This window comes from Haliaeetus albicilla, chromosome 22 (assembly GCF_947461875.1).
Source record: "Haliaeetus albicilla chromosome 22, bHalAlb1.1, whole genome shotgun sequence".
In the NCBI taxonomy this organism is placed as follows: domain Eukaryota; kingdom Metazoa; phylum Chordata; class Aves; order Accipitriformes; family Accipitridae; genus Haliaeetus; species Haliaeetus albicilla.
In genome coordinates, this window is record NC_091504.1 from 7,063,792 (window position 1) to 7,082,144 (window position 18,353).

The 18,353-nt window shown below is 39.3% G+C and overlaps 1 protein-coding gene across 4 annotated transcripts in view; it reads right to left on the minus strand.

The window, feature by feature from the left end:
- The window catches only part of CRAMP1 (cramped chromatin regulator homolog 1), a 51,736-nt gene that overhangs the window by 20,548 nt on the left and 12,835 nt on the right, over positions 1-18,353 (minus strand). For all 4 annotated transcript variants that reach the window (XM_069809534.1, XM_069809533.1, XM_069809532.1 and 1 more), the window contains exons 4-10: positions 18,056-18,209; positions 15,838-15,921; positions 13,137-13,185; positions 5,126-5,211; positions 4,272-4,395; positions 3,071-3,152; positions 725-1,990 (exon numbers count right to left, since the gene is read on the minus strand). In XM_069809534.1, the coding sequence (XP_069665635.1) occupies positions 725-1,990; positions 3,071-3,152; positions 4,272-4,395; positions 5,126-5,211; positions 13,137-13,185; positions 15,838-15,921; positions 18,056-18,209 (1,845 nt within the window). The remainder of the gene's footprint in view (positions 1-724; positions 1,991-3,070; positions 3,153-4,271; positions 4,396-5,125; positions 5,212-13,136; positions 13,186-15,837; positions 15,922-18,055; positions 18,210-18,353) is intronic.

Consider the following 18,353-nt stretch of genomic DNA (forward strand, 5'->3'; position numbering starts at 1 on the left):
TTACAATGCACAAGAAGGAAAGCAAGTTCATTCCCAGTTGTCTGCCTAAGGAAGAAAGTATTTTTCTGGGTCTGTTAAACAACTATCCTTGAGTCTGGGAACTTTTACAGAAATCACTGTGGCAGGTGCAGTTATACTGGCTATGCTATCCCAAAGAAATAAAATTATTTTCACACTTACACTTAGTGTAACTTGAACTACATAAACATTGGAAATTAAGGGTTGCAGTTTTCAAGTGGAATATTAATCTCATCTAGGCTCCCTTTGTCATCTTGGCTCCATTTCTGACAAAAGGCTGGACCAGATGATCTTCCAAGGTCCCTTCTAACCTGGGCTGTTCTATGGTTCTCTGAACCTGAGAGAGAACAGAGGGCACCTACCTAACCTAACCTCATGACTGATCTTTTCAGTAGTCACGTTAAATGTTCACTGTAATACCATTGAGTCTCCCAGCAAACCAGAAATTAAAAGGTAGTGTAAAAAGCAAATGCAGCATATTGAGGAGAAGTCCACTCCGTAATGGAAGTTAGCAAGCTGGGTTGTGGTGGTGTGGTTTTTGGGTTGTTTTGGGGTTTTTTGGGTTTTGTTTTTTGTTTTTTAAACACAGGAATCTCCAAGATCTTGACAAGGCTGGTCACTGATTTACTATGAAAACACGACTGGGCAATTATTCCCCAGATCAAGTAAGAGTTTAGCATCTGGAGCATGAACAAGACCTACTTACTGGTTTGGGATTGACTTCAGTAGAGATGAGTTTTAAAAGGCAGTTTAGGAGTCTCTGCTTGTGAAAGGTGGTACATGCAGGAACAGCACTTGATTCGGATGTTTGCTCCTTAGCATCCTGGGTTTCTGGCTCCAAGACAGCCAACCAGTCATATTCCAGCTGCAACTTGTTCGGTTTGCCCATCATGAGGTAGACTTCAGCCAGCGTAAGGCTCTCAGAAGTTCTTAGACTCCATCCTTCTTCTCTAACCTGTTGAGAGAGCCGGCTTGGGTCATCCTTGAGAGACTTTGTACTAGATTGTCCCTGAGGTGGAGGTGGAAATGAGGAGCCCAGCTTCTCTTGAGAATCCTCCATTACTGCATCTGTTATATCCTTGGTACAAGCATCAAGCTGCTGGCCCTGGCTGTGGCTAGCCTGAGTTTCATATCTGGATGGGCCACTGCTGGGTGAAGCCACACCACCTCTTGGTAGCTGTGAATAGGAGTCAGACGTCTCTGCGCTCTTCCCGCTTGGAAAAGCCACAGGAGAAGTATCACCAGCTGCTGGAGCAGATTCTTTCCCATGCAGTTTGTCTGTGCAAGAACATTTCTCTGGGACGATCAGGTCCTGACAGGACTTCATGTACCGTGGGAATGGATCGAGCAGAGAGAGTTCCTCCACATCAGGGATCTTACTGCAAGCACAAGCTGTGCTGCACGATGGTAGCACAGCTGCTTGGTCACTAGCCAGGGCCTCCCTGCCCTCCACACAGAAGGCCACTGAGCTCAGCTTTTCGTGGTTTCCTCCTGGATCTTGAAGTCCAGAAGGCGGTTTTTGGAGAGAATTAGTGATGCCAAGATTTGCGGCTGTTCCTTCCACCAGGCCAGGCTCTGGGGCGCCATCTTCAGTGCTTGCAGAAACTTCAGCTGTGGGCTGAGAGGTTCTGCTTGACTCCGTAGTGCTCTCTGCCCTTCCAACACCCTTACCTTCTGTTCCCCGTGTGTATTTTAGCTGTCCCCTAGCTGTCCCCTGACCACTCTGTATGCCTAGGATTTGTGCAGGGGGTAGTAAGTGTGAGTCTTTCGTGTTCTGTTTGCATTTGCCAGTTTCCTGCCAATGCACTGTGCAGAAAGCCTTGGAGTGGACCACTCTGGCTACCCCAGGCAGTGGAGTGAGTGTACAATTCTCTCCTGGAAAGAGATGGAGCATTACTTTCTCCTCTGAGAAGCCACCTCTTGTTTCTGAGTCTCTGGAGTCTTGAAGTTGCCGTTCTTCTAGTGTTTTTCGCTAAAAAAGATGCGTCAAAGAATACAACAATCATGCACCCCTTCCAAAAAAGCATCTGGTAGCCTACTTTGCAAGTTATAAAAAAAGAAAAAAAAAAATCCCAAACCAAACAAAAAAACATAGCTGATCAAGGACACATTCTCTATTCAGCATAGGTATGAAGACTCTATGATCAGAACTTAAGTCCTTTTGTGATGGTAAGGGCTACGCTGAAGACCTGCTACAAGCACAAACTAAATCTCTGTTCCAGACAAAATTACTTCTCTCTGCTTCACACACCATTGTAATGGTAAAAAAAACCCAACCAACTAACAAACCCCAACAAAACCAAGTAAAAAACCCCAACGTCACTGTATAGCAAAACAGACCCCCCTTTCTGTGCAGTAACCCCCACCCTCCATGTTTTGACATCCTTCTAAGTTTCAAGTGCCATGCTGTTACTTCTTTCAGACTCACAAATTAAAAAGAAAAGCCTGAATTAAAGGACTAAGAACAGGATATAGCACACCAGTCAAAAGGAGAACAGAATGGCTGTTAACTCACAAATCCTCCTACTCCATGGATCAAAGTTCAGAGGTAAGGTAATCTCTAATGTAGTATGGCTCAGACAGCATATAGATACATAACAGACAGCAGCAGCTACCTAGACAAGAAGCTTAAGCCTTCATTTGGTGGAACTGCATAAAGCAAGTGGAAAGATCTGTCCTTAACCTTTTTGCTGCAACTGGAAACAAAATTATCAGTTACCATCCAGGCTTCTACGGCTGTCTCCCATCTACAAAGAAACAGAGTAAGCTCGCTGTTTAAGGAAGTGAAATAAAGGCAGGGAGCTTCATTTATTACTAACTAGCTTTTCAGGGGATCATAGCAGAGAAGAGTTTGGATAAAAGTGGAATATTATGGGTTTTCCCATGAAAGGTTCCATTAGTGATGCTGAGAAACTGACCCCTACCTTTACTAAGCAAGGGCTGGTAAATTTATGAGATAGAGTCACATTCCCAAGGCAAAAATGAACTTAGAATACGAAGGTAATTGCTCCCAGGACACAGCATACAGAACAGAGTAGCAGAAAAAGGATACAATACGCACTTCATGGAGAGCCCACTTCTGCTTCAGGAACTCAATGAGGCTGGAGACCTTCCGATGCAACTCCACAATCATCCTGTATGCCAGATAAACAAATTAAGGGAACAGAGAAAAAATTTCAGCAGAGGTTCAAATCACAGCCTCAATGCTAGAATGGGAATTAAGGGAAGAAACTGGCATTCTGTAATACAAGCACAGAGAACATACCTACCACTCCCAAGCTCCAAGAAAAAAACCCAAGAAAAACAAAAACATATGTTATCCTGCAACTTTAAAATCTATATAACTCACAACTGAGAAAGATCTAAAAGCCTATCAGATAAATCTGATTGCCATGATTCAAGATATTAGTTTCTCCGGCTAGAAGAAGATAGCAAAAGATGGCAAGATTTAGCTAAACTGCGAAAGTGCAGGCAAGGCACAAAGCTACCACATGAAGAAAGAGAAAAAGGGGCATAAAAAACCCCCCTGCAAACATTTACTTTTTGCTCCCAAAACATTTTACAAAATAAGCCTAATGGTAAAAAATCTTCATTATCCTCTCTGCATGATCTTTAGTCGTTATACTGAAGTACTCTCTTTGAAAGAACAATCAACATCACAGAGGCCTCCTGTTTTCTGCCCTGAGTTTTGGACTAGATCTAAGTACTAGGATGAACAGCCATTGATGACACTGAAACAACAGCACCAACTACATTTTGCAGGAAGGAGATTAAGCTACAAATACCTTCCTTTCTGCTAGGATCACTGTGTTGCAGTTGACATGTTCAGAGTCTTGGTGCAGGCACCTCTGACCAGTTTTACTTCCCTCCCCTGTGACTCTGTCTCATGGTACATTCAATACAAATTTTAGTAGAACTAGTGCTGCATATCTCCACTTTACTTGCACTCTGCTCTGACAACTGGGTGCAAGTGGCACGAAGTATATTCATCTCCAACTCTAGTGGCTCCTTTCACTACTCAAATTAAAAGATATAAAGAACAATCTAATTTTCAAGTCTGGTATCTCATGTTTACAACTCTCATTTACTCTGGTTGGACAAAGCTTTCAGAATAAGTACGTTTAGGCAAACTGCACTATCAAAGATGAACTGCCCAGTTGGCAAAGAGCACCCTGAAGAGACAGGAAGATGCTAGAATGCTGCTCATATATTGCCCTATTCTATTCTGAGCACCACAATCAGTTCTTCATTACCTAAGCCGTGGATTCTGGGCAAGACTCTGTACTCGAGCCCAGGCATGATTATTTCGTGGCTGCAACTCCACAGGGACCTTGAGAGGAAGACGTACTGGCTTCTGGTCCTCTTCATCACTAACACCTGAAGGGAGATGAAGCACAAAGGGCATGGGTCAAAGCAAGGACAACTCAATCAGAACACTGTATGCTCAGTTACATGAAAAAAAACATCACAGACATCAGCATCACCTACAGACAACTTCAGCAGCTCAGCTTCACCAGTGGAGCCTGCTTCCTTTAGATTACTTCCCGTTCCAATAAGTTTTATTTATTTCCTTGGACACTGCAGTGGTACTGGAGCTTCCAGTTGAGCAAGCAGTGTAAAAATCAGGTGGCTGGAAACTTTGAACAAGTACAGTATTTCAGACCTTTAAACTGCACTGATTCTGCTTATTGGGGGGAAGGAAGAAGAAATTAAAAAAAAAAAAAAATCACAGATAGCTGAACTAGAGAAGGTATAAAAAGTAAAAAATGCTCATTGCTAAACAACATACTACTGCTTATTCACTGGCACAAGGGACTAAACTTTGCACAACTGGCAAAGCAGTAGCAATCTTGTCTGGTATAGCTATTTCCTCTTCAATTTAGCTAGTGACGTAGTCCAAGACTTAGAGAGCTGGGTGGGCCCTGAAATTACTGGGATTATACACGCAAACAGAGTAAGACAATACGGACATATCTGTGCCCAACACAAACATTAAATAGCACAAACTCCCCTGCCAGTGATGTACACATCCAAACAGGCCTACTCTCTCTCATATTCTTCCGACCATCTGTTAAAACCCTTTCACATTCCAGCGTCTCTTACTTACCATCTGGATCACAGAGTTTCTTCAAAGCCCTGCACATCGGAGCTTTGATACGAAGGTTTCTGCCTTTGTAACGAACAGTCGTAGCCCTGAATACATTGAAAGAGAAGTATTTACAGGCACCATTAATAAAAGTTTGTGGATACATACGTATTAGGGACACAGAGTCAAATACAATCACAGCTATAGGAATGAACAAAGGAATATAAGGGTTTGCAGTGCTAATTCACAAGAGCATTCAATCTTTTCTATCACCTCACTTTTCATTATAGAAATGCTACTATTGTGATCCTCTTCTTCCGGACTTTCATGAAACATTGGGCTGTCCACTTAGGAAGGGACCGCTATTTTATGAAGTGGACTAGAATTAAGTTACTTCGGTTGAAGAATACCCTCAGAGACAGCTTCTTCATAAAAGACAAGTGGTTTTGCTTTAGTCTCCTCTTTATACTCCTAACTCTTAATTATGGGAAGAAAAACATCTAAAGTTTTTGAAGAGTCTTCCATTCTGGAATATCAACACCGCATCTGTTGCAGAAATGAGGTCTAACAGGTCGTGCGGGAATCTGAACAAAGTAACTTTTACAGTATGATTTCACTGTCTTTCAGCTTTAATACCACATTAACAGCTATAAAGATCCTTAAAAGCAAGAGGCCATTCTTCTTTGCACACAGTGGAACTATTTGATTTCTTCACTCAGTCAGCCCTGTTTTCTTTCTAGAGACTTAAAATGCAGGCATTGAAACCAACAAAGTTACTGATGGCAGCATTTACTACCTAATAGTTCAAGCAATAAGGATCAGCTAGCATAGAAACAGCAGGATTGAACACAAATCCTTGCAAGTAAAATGAAAGAAGTTATGGAGAATATTCCTACAGCAGGATCTTATTTTTTCTTACGCTGTAAGGAAGACAACATCAGGCAGAAAGAGCACTTATCTGCACTGCTATGAGGGAAACGCACAAAAGGGCAGCAGAAGTGAAGCCAGACCTGAGAGGATGGAGTTGATGAGGTGAGCAGCTCAAAAGTTCCAATTACTAAGCTGTAAACTTATAGATTCAGAATATCCCAGGGCTGGAAGGGCAAATTTTCTCAATCTGCACTGAGGTACCAGAAGCTAGAGGGAATACATTAGCCCTCACTCTTTCTCACAAGCTCTGACACAGAAGTAGTGATGGCTCAAGTAATGAAGAGAGGAGAAGGCTCTCAAGTGCTGACAAGAAACTAGCAATGGTGCTACTTCAGAAAAAATAAAAAAGACCCAAGAGCACCTGCCTGGTTTTAAATAGTGCTTCCTATTTCCACATCTGCAACTGCAGACAACACTACAGCTGCTCTAACAGAGGCATTGTTGTTACCTTCCCTCTTTCAACTTAACCCTAATTTGAATTGTTGGAAACGAATCCAACAAGATAGTGGGTCCCCCCAAGTACAATGGTCAATCTGTGCCAGTGGAAAGACTCTTAGAGGAGGACATAGTGAGACTCATGGATATCTAGTCAATGACATAATGTAACAATGAAATGTAAAACTTCCTCCTGGTCATTGCAATGGACAGCTTAGCCTTAATGAATGAGGGTCAATATCCTCATCATTGTATTAAAGTACAGATATAATTTTATCAGAAAATCAGCATATTTGCATATTTTAGAAAATAAATCTCCTAAAAAAAATTTTAATCATCTGCAGCTAGCACCCTCTTTTTTTTTTTTTTTAATGTGTAAACAAACCAAGTTTCAATACACGTGAGGACAAGATCAGTATGAATCAACCCAAACTCACTTATGTCAAGTCAACAGGGACTGCAATGTTTGAAGACAGGAAACTCGACTACAAATTCTGCTGCTCTCAAATTTAGCTGGTCAATGTTTGGACAGCTTCTCTCTTGGGTCTGAATCTTTAGGTGGAGAACCTCCACTTTTCTTCATGAGCCCAAACTTTGGTCTCAGCCAGCAGTCAGAAGCAGCAGCCTAGTATAAAAGTGCCTGGTACAAAACCTGAAGGACTTGGCAGAACCTAGAGAATTTGCAGTAAATAAAAACTCTAGATAGATTTCTTTGTCCAGTGCTTATTATTATTTCCTCAAAGAACAGTAACTAAAAAAACAGCTGATAACTAAAGGTCTTCAACTTTTTCCTGTAGCTCCTAGAAATCACTCTTCCTGTTATACAGTTTTCTGCTAAAGTAACACATCCTCATGATTCACAACAAATACCTTTTGCCTTTAACTACAGGGATTCAACAAAAGCTACATTTACTCTATTACCACTAACACTGTTCATCACAGTAAGCAATTTTATAAAGCTCATGTTGAGATGATAGGATGCATGAATGCACCCAACTACTAGAAAACGCAAAGTCTGGGAATGTAATAGAACAGTTTTATGGAAAACAATGCTGCTGCATGAACATGCCAAGATTATCATCTTCCTTGCTCTTGCAAGGAGTTAATTACAGCATTATAGCAATCAGAACTGCTGTAATGATTTCTCTGCTTAGTGAAGACACGTCTAGATGTGTCCCCCCCATTCTAGTGGAAAAGAAAGTTTCGTAATAGCCTCACACACAATCCACTAAAGCCAGCGAAAATAAATCCAATAATGCAATGCACCCTGAAACAGGTTGCTAAATTGCACTACTACTTTAGGACAGCAAATTCTTTTGACTACTTGTGCAAGCTGAGACTCTCCTCCTGCATCATGATTTTAGCTAATGCAACACCTTTTTATCAAATGTGCCCTTGAAGTAGCTGCATTCAAGTAAAGAGTCAAAAATAGCATTAGTAGTATTACTGTAACTTTAACACTGTAAGGGTATAAATGAGAAGGGCTTTGTGGGGAGAACATTATTTCTTCTGAGATTAACTGGTATGACTACATAAAACAGACAAGCTTTGTGGAAATTGTTCCGTCACATGACTTGAAGGTGACTGAAAGAAGGGCCTGAATGCTCAAAAGCCTACTTGATCCATGTAGAACAGCTGAACTAATTTGATCAAGAAAAAGAAGAAGAAAAGCACTGCTGTTCATTTTTCATATTTTCCATTTCTCTTAAAGAGCCTAACTAGTTGGTCATAAAGCATTTATTATTGAGTCAGGCTTCCTGGCAGTTGCTCCTGATCTATTTGTCTACCACCTGCTCAGCTGCACCTTGGCTTGCAGATACCAACTATCTGTTACCACCACAGAGCAGCTCACACATGAACAATGGAGCAGCATTATAAGCTCCTGGCTGCATTTGTAGCTATGCTTAAAAGGCAGAGAGGGGAAAAAAAAAAAAACAAACCACCCACCAAAACCTAGGATAAAAGCCAGAAAAGAAGTGTGAACAACATATTACAGAAAAAATACTAAAAAAAAAAAATCTAGGAGAAAAATCATATTGGAGGAAAGAAGACAAATGCAAAACTGCTGATAGCTCTAAAAGAGGAGCAGGAACTATGGTATTCCCCAAGTACTGAGTGGGAACGGCACAGTTTAGAAGTTAGCAAAGTACACTGTTCAGTAAATGAAAGAACACAGACCACAGAAACTGGGCAAAACAACATTAAAAACTTCACATGGAACTTTTCACCCTGGCACTACAGCACTCTTTCATGACTACAGCCATCAATACTTTTACTTTCATTGTTCCCTAAAATACATTTTAGAAGTAGCATCCCAGCTCTCTAGATTCAGGTGTTGTGCTTGGAGAGTCAGAAATAATTCCCCGAATTCCCTTTTCCATAAAGTATGATGGGCTTCAAACAAACTAGGGAGAGTCTGATAATAAGTTATGCTTTAAACTAATATAAAATTAGATATATTTAGAGACTGTAGTTTCCTAATTGAAATCCATGGCTGGGAGGCTGGAAAAACAATAGTTCTACTAATTTAAAAGAAAAGCACAATAAAAAATGAGACAGCTTGAAACAGAACTACTCTTATCTTAGCAATACTTATTTCCTTCTCTTCCCTTCCCTTCCCTAGATCCTGGATGTCTCCAAATGCAGAAAATGGTAAATCTTAAAAAAAGTTATGCTACTGAATATGCATTAAGAACTACTAGTATAACTTGAGACCAAGAGCATATTCTACCTACTTAAAAAGATCTTTTTTGTATACAATTTTTTTCAGGATGAATTGCAATTTTATTATCAAGATTTTTAGGGAGTTACAAATACCCCTCAGCATGCCCAACAGCATTTACAAGGAAATCGAAGACAATGAAGGATCACTCCCACTCCACACAAAGCACACCCAGAACTGAACCAGCTAGATCAATCAATACGTGTTAAAAGTTTCTTTACCGTCTTTAACGGTCTTTCTTACTTGTGATACTAAGAGCCTCTCAGGTTGGGGGGCAAAAACACATATGCTAACAGACAGGCTAACACTAGTACTGTGCTTTAACCATTGCGTATATACAGTATTTCTTTAATTACGTGTTTGTTGTGGTTTGTTTGGGTTTTTTTAACCCATCCACAAATCCTACAGATCTACAAACATATCCAGAAACTATTTATATTTCTTCAAATCTATTTTTTTATTACAAACATATCCAGAAACTATTTATATTTCTTCAAATCTATTTTTTTACTAAATGTAAAGATTGTTACAAAACCTAAGTTAAATTAAAATGTTTCACTCCTAAAAGTGAAACAAAACAAAAAAGCTTTGGCTTAAGTTTATCTAAATAGGTTTCTGAGCAGTTCTGATATACTGCCAGAAATATTTTTTCATTGTTATATATCCTAATCACACAATCCAGTGACATATCGTTGCTGTAATAAAAAGCTAGCAACAAAGGACTGGACAGAAAGTTACTCAGATTCCCTGTAATTTCTAAGGGAGCTTTGTTTCGTAGTTGTCTTGCTTAGCGATTCTGAAAGCTTCTTCAAGCAGTTCGTGTGGGCCAGTGTTGACATGAGTATGCTAAACTACTCAAACCAGTTACAAAACTGGACAGAACAATTCTTATCTTCCCCTTGCATTTATAAATATCTAAACTTTGATAAAGATCTCCAATTCATTCAGCTACAACTGTACCAAAGGCTATGGTCTAGCCTGATTTTACATGTTACTGAAATTCTGAAGACAAGTACAGAGCTGTATACCAGTGAATGGCCTTAACTTCAATGACCAAACAGGGACATTTCACACAAAGATTTTGTTGTTACCTGAAACTGCTAGTTGATTAAGTTTTCAGGCACCATTTAGTATCTGTGACCTGTGTTATACGCTCAACTGGGAAGACTTTAAATATGGTTTTCTTATGAGCACCTCACAGGGTCATTTGTTTTACCATACACCATGTAATTATCACAGAAAGCCAGAGATGATGTGTAACATAAGCAAAATAAGCACTGAATTAGAATATGTAACTCCAGGGTCTAGAGTCGTCCTGCAAATAAATTGCCAGGTAGCTCCTCACAATCTTAGCCTCTCTTGATCTTTCTTACCAATTAAACAAGGCTAACGTTTACCTACTTCAGGAAAAGATCATCAGAATAATGCATGTTCACAGTCCCCATTTTTAATCGCTTTGGATTCACTTTCACTCAAGACTTTCAACATAGTGACAAGCCTTACAAAGTGCATTGCACTCAGAGGAAAAGAAGGACTACCACGCTTGAAAGAAACGTGTTATGAACTGAATAAAAGAACTGCTTACAAATAAGAGAGGAGGATCATAGAATTGTAACATCACTGAGCAAGATGGAAAGTTTAATCTAATGGGATATATGCAATGTGCTTCCTTGTGTGAGATATGAGGATGCCCTGCACATGCAGGGGATTAATTAAGATGATGTAGACATCCAGGTGGTAATGAAGATGAAAAAGTGAACATTGTTTCCCCGCACAGTTTGCTCCTCTTCGACTGACAAAGTTTACCCACCAATTGGGTAAGAGATGCAGGAGAAAAAGGGAAGCAAAGATGTGTCTTCCATCTCGTAGACAAAAGTCCTATACAAGAGCAACTATTTCTGAACTGCCTAAGAATTTTAATATTATGTACACTCTAGTTTTCGGTTAGAAGATTAGCATTAGTATTTTCAAATGCAAAGACTCCTGTTTTCAAAATGGTTTGTCACAAGACTGGCTTTTACAGAATAAACACCTAGACTTCACAGAAATCATTAGCCCTCATTAACAATTAAGAAGAATAACTAAGGCCTTAATCATGTGAAGTGCTAGACTGATGCTACAGCTTGCTAAAACTCATCAGTCTCGTTTATTATGGTTTAGTCTATTTGGATGACACAGTATTAGAAAGGCTCTCCAGCACAACAGAGAGACCAAAACGACATCCTACACCCTGAACTCTACAAATATTCAGGACACTAGGGAAAAAAGGCTCATCCCAGGGCCATTTTAGCTGATAACTCCAATTTAAAGAAGTAATTGGCTTTAAGAATCATTTTGTTATATGAAAAAACTTACTGGTAAGATTTTCTTAATTGTACAAAACCCAAACCAAAGGGCAATTTCTCTTCTAATTTCAAACTTCACAGTTAACAAAAGAAGGAACGAGTGATTTCATAAATAATCACATTCAAGACCTGCAACAGAACAGCAGACTGGACAAAGTGCATCTCCCAGGAGATTAAAGGTTAATAAACTGTAAGGAACTCATTTGGAAACTCAGTCTGTGAACAATACAAAGGCACAACAACAAGTACCCATTTTAGGTAAAGTCAAGTCAAAAAGTCAGCAGCTGCTGAGTGGGCAAACCCTTCCTCCTGTTTACAGTAAAGTTTATTTCATCAATAATTTGTCTGCTACGATGAAGCACCCTAAAAGCACAAATGCCAAAAGTAAAAAAGTGTATGTAACAGACAGAAAATAATACTATTTTCAAATTGCTTTTAAAGACATGATTAGGACAAACCAGTGCCTGCTGAGTGATGCCTGCTTAATAATCATACTCCATAAAATAATGTCCTTTGAAAGAGATTTCACTTTAGAGTACACAAATGCTAAAAGGACTACTTCAGAAAATTTTACATACAAATATATCAGGTATTCCCTCACTTCTAATAGTACAGCAGCTTCTAACCCCTTCTGTATTCTAAAAGTACATTGCCAAGACTGAACCCCCAAATCCCACAATTCTTTCTTGAAGTGAAAGAGAATACTTGTTCTTAAAGTCAAGTAGATGCAGAAGCGACTAGAGGGCTGAAGCCTATGGTGTACTGGAAGTGTCATTTCAGGTCTGAAAGTCAAGACTCCTGAGCACTGTTGGCAGAACTGTTTAGAGATGAACCCTCGCTACAAGAAAGACACTGAGGTGCTGGAGTGTGTCCAAAGGAGGGCAATGAACCTGGTGGAGGGTCCAGAGCACAAGTCTTATGAGGAGCGTCTGAGGGAACTGGGGTTGTTTAGCCTGGAGAAAAGGAGGCTGAGGGGAGACCTTATCGCTCTCTACACCTACCTGAAAGGAGGTTGTAGAGAGGTGGGGGTCGGTCTCTTCCCCCAAGTCACAAGCGATAGGACAAGAGGAAATGGCCTCAAGTTGTACCAGGGGAGGTTTAGACTGGATATTAGGAAGAATTTCTTCACCGAAAGGGTTGTCAAGCATTGGAACAGGCTGCCCAGGGAAGTGGTTGAGTCACCATCCCTGGAGGGATTTAAAAGACCTGTAGACATGGCACGTAGGGACATGGTTTAGTGGTGACTGGCAGCGCTAGGTTAACAGTTGGACTTGATGATCTTAAGGGTCTTTGCCAACCTAAACAATTCTATGATTCTATATTCCCTGTAGTGAATCAATATAGTTATAATGTCAGCTTCTGTAAAGAATTCTCATTTCATTACCTTCTTAAAACCACCCATCATTTATTACTAATAACAATTAATGGCTTCATGGAAAAAGGGAGAAAAAAACCAACACATATAAAACAAAGAATGGAAAATGGGAAACTACAGCTCTAGCAAAGTAAGAAATGCCCCCTAGACTCTGGATCACCAATTCAACAACCAAGCTGCTGAACAACCCAGTTTTAAGAGTTTCAGCAATAAGTTCTTACTTACCCGGCTTGAATGAGCTCATTGAGTTTAGCTGCGTTCTTGTCATCCATACCTTTACATGAAATGGGATAGAACAGTGAATTAGGATTTAAAGCGATATAGTCATGACCTTTTTTTGTGTCCTGTTCTGTTCTGAAGGCTATTACATTTCATTCCTACATAGGATTAAGGTGCATAAATGTGCTATAACATACCCTTTCTGAAAAGTTTCTGGTTTTGTAACGTGCAAGCTTTATACAATCCTTACCATGAAAATTACATTTTACTCATGGATTAAATGACCCTAGTTTAGGCACTACAGTCACCTTGGGTTGCTGGGCGTTAATCTGACACTGCAGTATTAAAAAGAAAAGCTTCCTCATCTTCCTGCTCAATCTCTGTTGCTAAGGCAGCACAGCGTAATGAAAGAGCATCAAGACCTCATAGTACTGAATGCAATAAAAAAAGTAAACAAAAATAACAAAATGCACATGTAACCCACACTTTTCTTCTATGTATTATACAGCACATTTTTAAATGGACATTATGGTAACTTGATATATATTCCCTATGATAGTTAGGCCCAGATCTATTTACTGAACAATTAACCTCCCTCTGGCAATGCTGAAAGTATTCTGACATGTTTTCATGTCTCAATAGCTCTACAGAAGTCATCTCAATTTCTGAGAAGATGGGACTAGGAATACCACAAGGTTTCACCAGCTGCAAAACAGACCTCTCATAAACTGGCTGTAGAAGCTTGCGGCTTAAGCCCATTTGGTCTTGGAGACCAGAATTTTCCAAGCGACACTGGGTAAAATACGTAACCAAGTACCAAAGTTATAAAAAGACAGAAGCACAGAGTATGCATGCATTGCCATGGTGACTGTGTGAAACCTTATTCCCAGTCATAGTAAGGAGGGTCTGTTGATGCTTTTAAGACAAGACGTGGACATAGGGAAGAAACACTAATGCTGATTTCTACTGACAATGCAATCTGTCTTGCCTCTGCACCTTCTTTGTCATGAAACAGTTCAAAATTGCTTCTCCAAGATGAATTAACACACTGGAGATCTTTGAACAAACAGAATAAAGTCAGTATGAACATTCACAACAGTCTTGTTCATGACATTACAGTAAAAATCTCAGGCGAGGAAATAATATAGCAAAAAAAAAAAAAAATCTGCCAAAATACCATGATTCTGTTAGGAATTGTACACATCCACTCATTAAAGCTTTCTTGTCTTTTTCACTTTGCAGCTAGTATGACTTTACAAAGAAGTGAAAGTATTTTGATGATTTTCCATGTCTCACAAATTGTCTCAAAACATGTAGAAGATGCGCTATGATATAAAACTGACTCTACAAAAAACTTGGGGACAAATGAAAAAAAATACAGAGATAAGGTGCATGGACTAGTGCATACGGTGCATGTTCTTCTGCCCATTCTCCAAGCTAGTTGCATTAGAGCTGTCTCTAGTCTGGAAGCCATAAAGACCATGAGAACCGTATCCCAGACTGCATAAAAAGCAGCGTGGCCAGCAGGTCGAGAGAAGTAATTCTGCTCCTCTGCTCTGCTCTGGCAAGAACCTACCTGGAGTACTGCATCCAGCTCTGGGGTCCCCAGCACAAGACAGACATGGACCTGTTAGATCCAAGGGCTGAAAGAACCTCTCCCATGAAGAAAGGCTGAGAGGGTTGGTTGTTCAGCCTGGAGAAGAGAAGGCTCCAGGGAGACCTTCTTACTTAGACAGGGCTTACAAGAAAGATGGATGCAGACTTTTTAGTGGGACCTGTAGTGACAGGACAAGGGGTAATGGTTTTAAACTAAAAGAGGGTAGATTCAGACTAGATATAAGGTAGAAATTTTTTTACAGTGAGGGTGGTGAAACACTGGCACAGGTTGCCCCAGAGAGGTGGTCGATGCCCCATCCCTGGAAACATTCAAGGTCAGGTTGGACGGGGCTCTGAGCAACCTGATCTAGCTGAAGATGTCCCTGCTCACTGCAGGGTGGTTGGACTAGATGGCCTTTAAAGGCCCCTTCCAACCCAAACCATTCTATGATGCTACGAACATGGTACTAAGCCTAAGCTCAAATATCTTGCTAATGCAACTAATCAACTTCTAGAAAATGGGGGAGCATTGGTAGGGCATACACTCATCTGCCTACACCCACCCTTGCAGCAAAACCAGCCTCCAGGATTGACAAGGTCAGAATGTATGTTGGTTAGCCAGTAAAGTTGTTATTTCTGTTTATGATTTGTAATGCTTTTTCATCTTCAGGGTTCAATAAGTAAAGATTTAGAGAATGACTTAGAGAAAGCCACCACCCCAGATTTGGATTGCATAGGCAGAAATAATTGTGGGTGCAAATGAAATCATTTACACATCTAATTGCTTAGTTTTCAATAATAATAAAATAGACAGATAATCTAAGCTGCATATACATTTACCTGTCATCTGTGGGTATTACATGCACTGCATTCCACAGATAGCAAAAGCTAAAGAAATGTCAAATAAAAAGGGGACTAATGCAACAGACTAAGGTCTTTAAAAAAGAAATACATTTAATGAAAAAGCGGTACCACAGATTACTGCAATAGAATGCAATGAATACAGATTCTGAATAACTCAAAAGTGAAACTGTACTAGACATTGCCAACTTCAAGGGTAGACACTTCTGATTCTACCATATAAAAATAATTTTATGTCATTCATACTCACATCCCCCAATCTTTTTCCTTAGTTCCCCATAGCAGATTAAGCCATAAAGCTCCAGTGAGGATTTTTTCAGCCCTTGAGAAAACACTGAAAAACAGAAAAGGTTTAAGTGAGATGCAGATTGCAGATACTCTTACACAGCTACATTGCAGATACTCATTTCAACACTGAAAATGAGATAATTTGTATTTTCAACGATGAGACAAACATCTCATCAATGGTAAGACTAAGTTCTGTTTCAAGAAACACTGTAAAGACATAGGTTCACCAATTTCCTTTGGTGACTTAAATCTGGGAAATGCAACATTTCTTAGATTACAGAAAAACCAAAGCATCTTCCACAGAATTTAAACAAATATGCAACAGTTCAATATGCAAAATAAAACTAATTCATAATAAAGCTAACTCTAATATCACCTGTTTACAGTTTCTAAAGGAAATGTCCAGATGCCCCCAAGAAAACACATACAGAACTCTTCTTATATGAAAATTACGAAGTAGGTCTGAATTTTCCAGAAGACAGAGAATGTCTTCTGGGCACATGAATGCACCTGGGAGATTTAATGCAAATTCTAGATTCTAAATTTTCATATGAAGAATTGCACATATTTTATTGAACAAGTTTTTTTTTCTCCTTTCTCATCAACACCATGATGTGCAGATTAATATTGCTAATAGATCTAAATATCTATGACAGCAAGGAAAGACAGTCTTGTGGTTTACAAATCAGATGAAAATATTTACTCTTGTCTATTCGTCAAGAATTCAGTTCTCTCTGACTTGCAGACTCATTTAATTTCAAACTCCAGCCACACATATCTCTACCAATACTAAAGCTAATCAAACTACTGCACTAATTCTTAAATTCCTTCAGCCAATGAGACTTCAGACCTTAGAGGTATAAACACAGAACTGTACATTACCCAGAAAACAGATGAAGTTCCTCCATGACTTCGTTTTTTTTAAAGTACTTCCATGCTGTGTTTGCTGTAACATTTGTTTTTAAGTAAAATACTAATGACTTGTTTCACCTTAAAATGCTGTCTTGTTTTGAAAAAGCAATTAAAAAATACACCTTATGACAGGTATTTTACATGTGTAACTCCTCCTTTAGATAACCTAATCTCAGAAACAGACAAAACAATTTCATAAAGAGACTACATTATACACTATGTTTGCATTCCTTCAGCTTTTTTCTAGTCATATCCGTTTCTCATTAATGAGTTATTTTTAATTTGAGAGGCTCTGGCCACAAATCATATAGATTTAATTTACTATGCAAATCTTTGCTGATGTTAAGGAGAGTTCTTTAAAGAACAAAAAATTCAACCACCATGAAACTGCCATGATTTATGCAACTTAGAATATAGCATCGGAAGGACAGGAAAGCCCTGGAGATCTTTATTTAATCAACAAGCTAATGGGAGAACTGACATTCTTCATACCTTAAAAAAGTCTAAAGAACTGGGTCTTGGTAAAATCGGTTCGCTCTGAAATAGATTTAACTCGCTATTCAGATTAGGCTACCCACAAACTGACTTGAATTCTCATTGCCTGCTACTGAATAGTATGCATTTGATAAAAATCAACTACCAATTATCATATATTACTATTATTTTTACAAAATACCACTAGCAGTTTGTATGACTTCCCAATTTCCTTTTCATTCAACAAGAAGGGGAAGGAGGGAAAAGAATGGAAAGAGGGGAATATGGCACCGGGAATCCTAAGTTACTGAACCAATGATACAATTTCAGGCTTATTTGAAGTGTGAACAAGTATTTCACCACTTACATCTGACTATTTATTTCTACCTTCCCCCAAGAAGCACAAAGCAGTGCTGGAGTCAATTTGCTCAATGAAGTCATGCCTGACTAACATTTAGGCAACTGTCCTCAAAGGTGTGTTCTTGAGGATAGAAAAACATTTTATTGAATCTGGCTTTTCCCTAATACTAATAGTAGGATCAGCATTTATTATGGTGTGGTGAATTCATATAAAAGCAGTGATACAAATACTAGTTTTTGAGAAGTATTTTTCAAAAAACATGAACTGCAATGTGGCCATGCTAACGAAAATAAGACATGTTCAAAGACATCCTATTCAGTATTTATTTTCTCATCTCCACCATTCCTACCCTACCTGACAGCACTAAAAGGCAGGACTCCAACCCTCACAAGACTGCGAGCTCTATCCTAATCCCATTTCATTGCATACTAACCATTATCAAAGTCAATGTACTTTGAGATCTTGTGCCAGGTGCGGTAGTAGAAATGGCGGACCTGTTCCTTATTCTTCACCATGCTTGCTGGTTTGCCTTTCTTCTTGTATTTCAGGGCAATGTTGTTCTGGATGGCTTCAAAGTCCTTCCCATGCTGAAGAAAAAATAAAACAAATCTAAATACTCAAACCCAAACTTGAATCTTGTCATAAGACAACTCAAACAACATGAGGGACTTTGGGGTTCTTTGTGGGAAATTAGATTTCATTGGTCATAAACAAAATTCTTGGGTATCAGA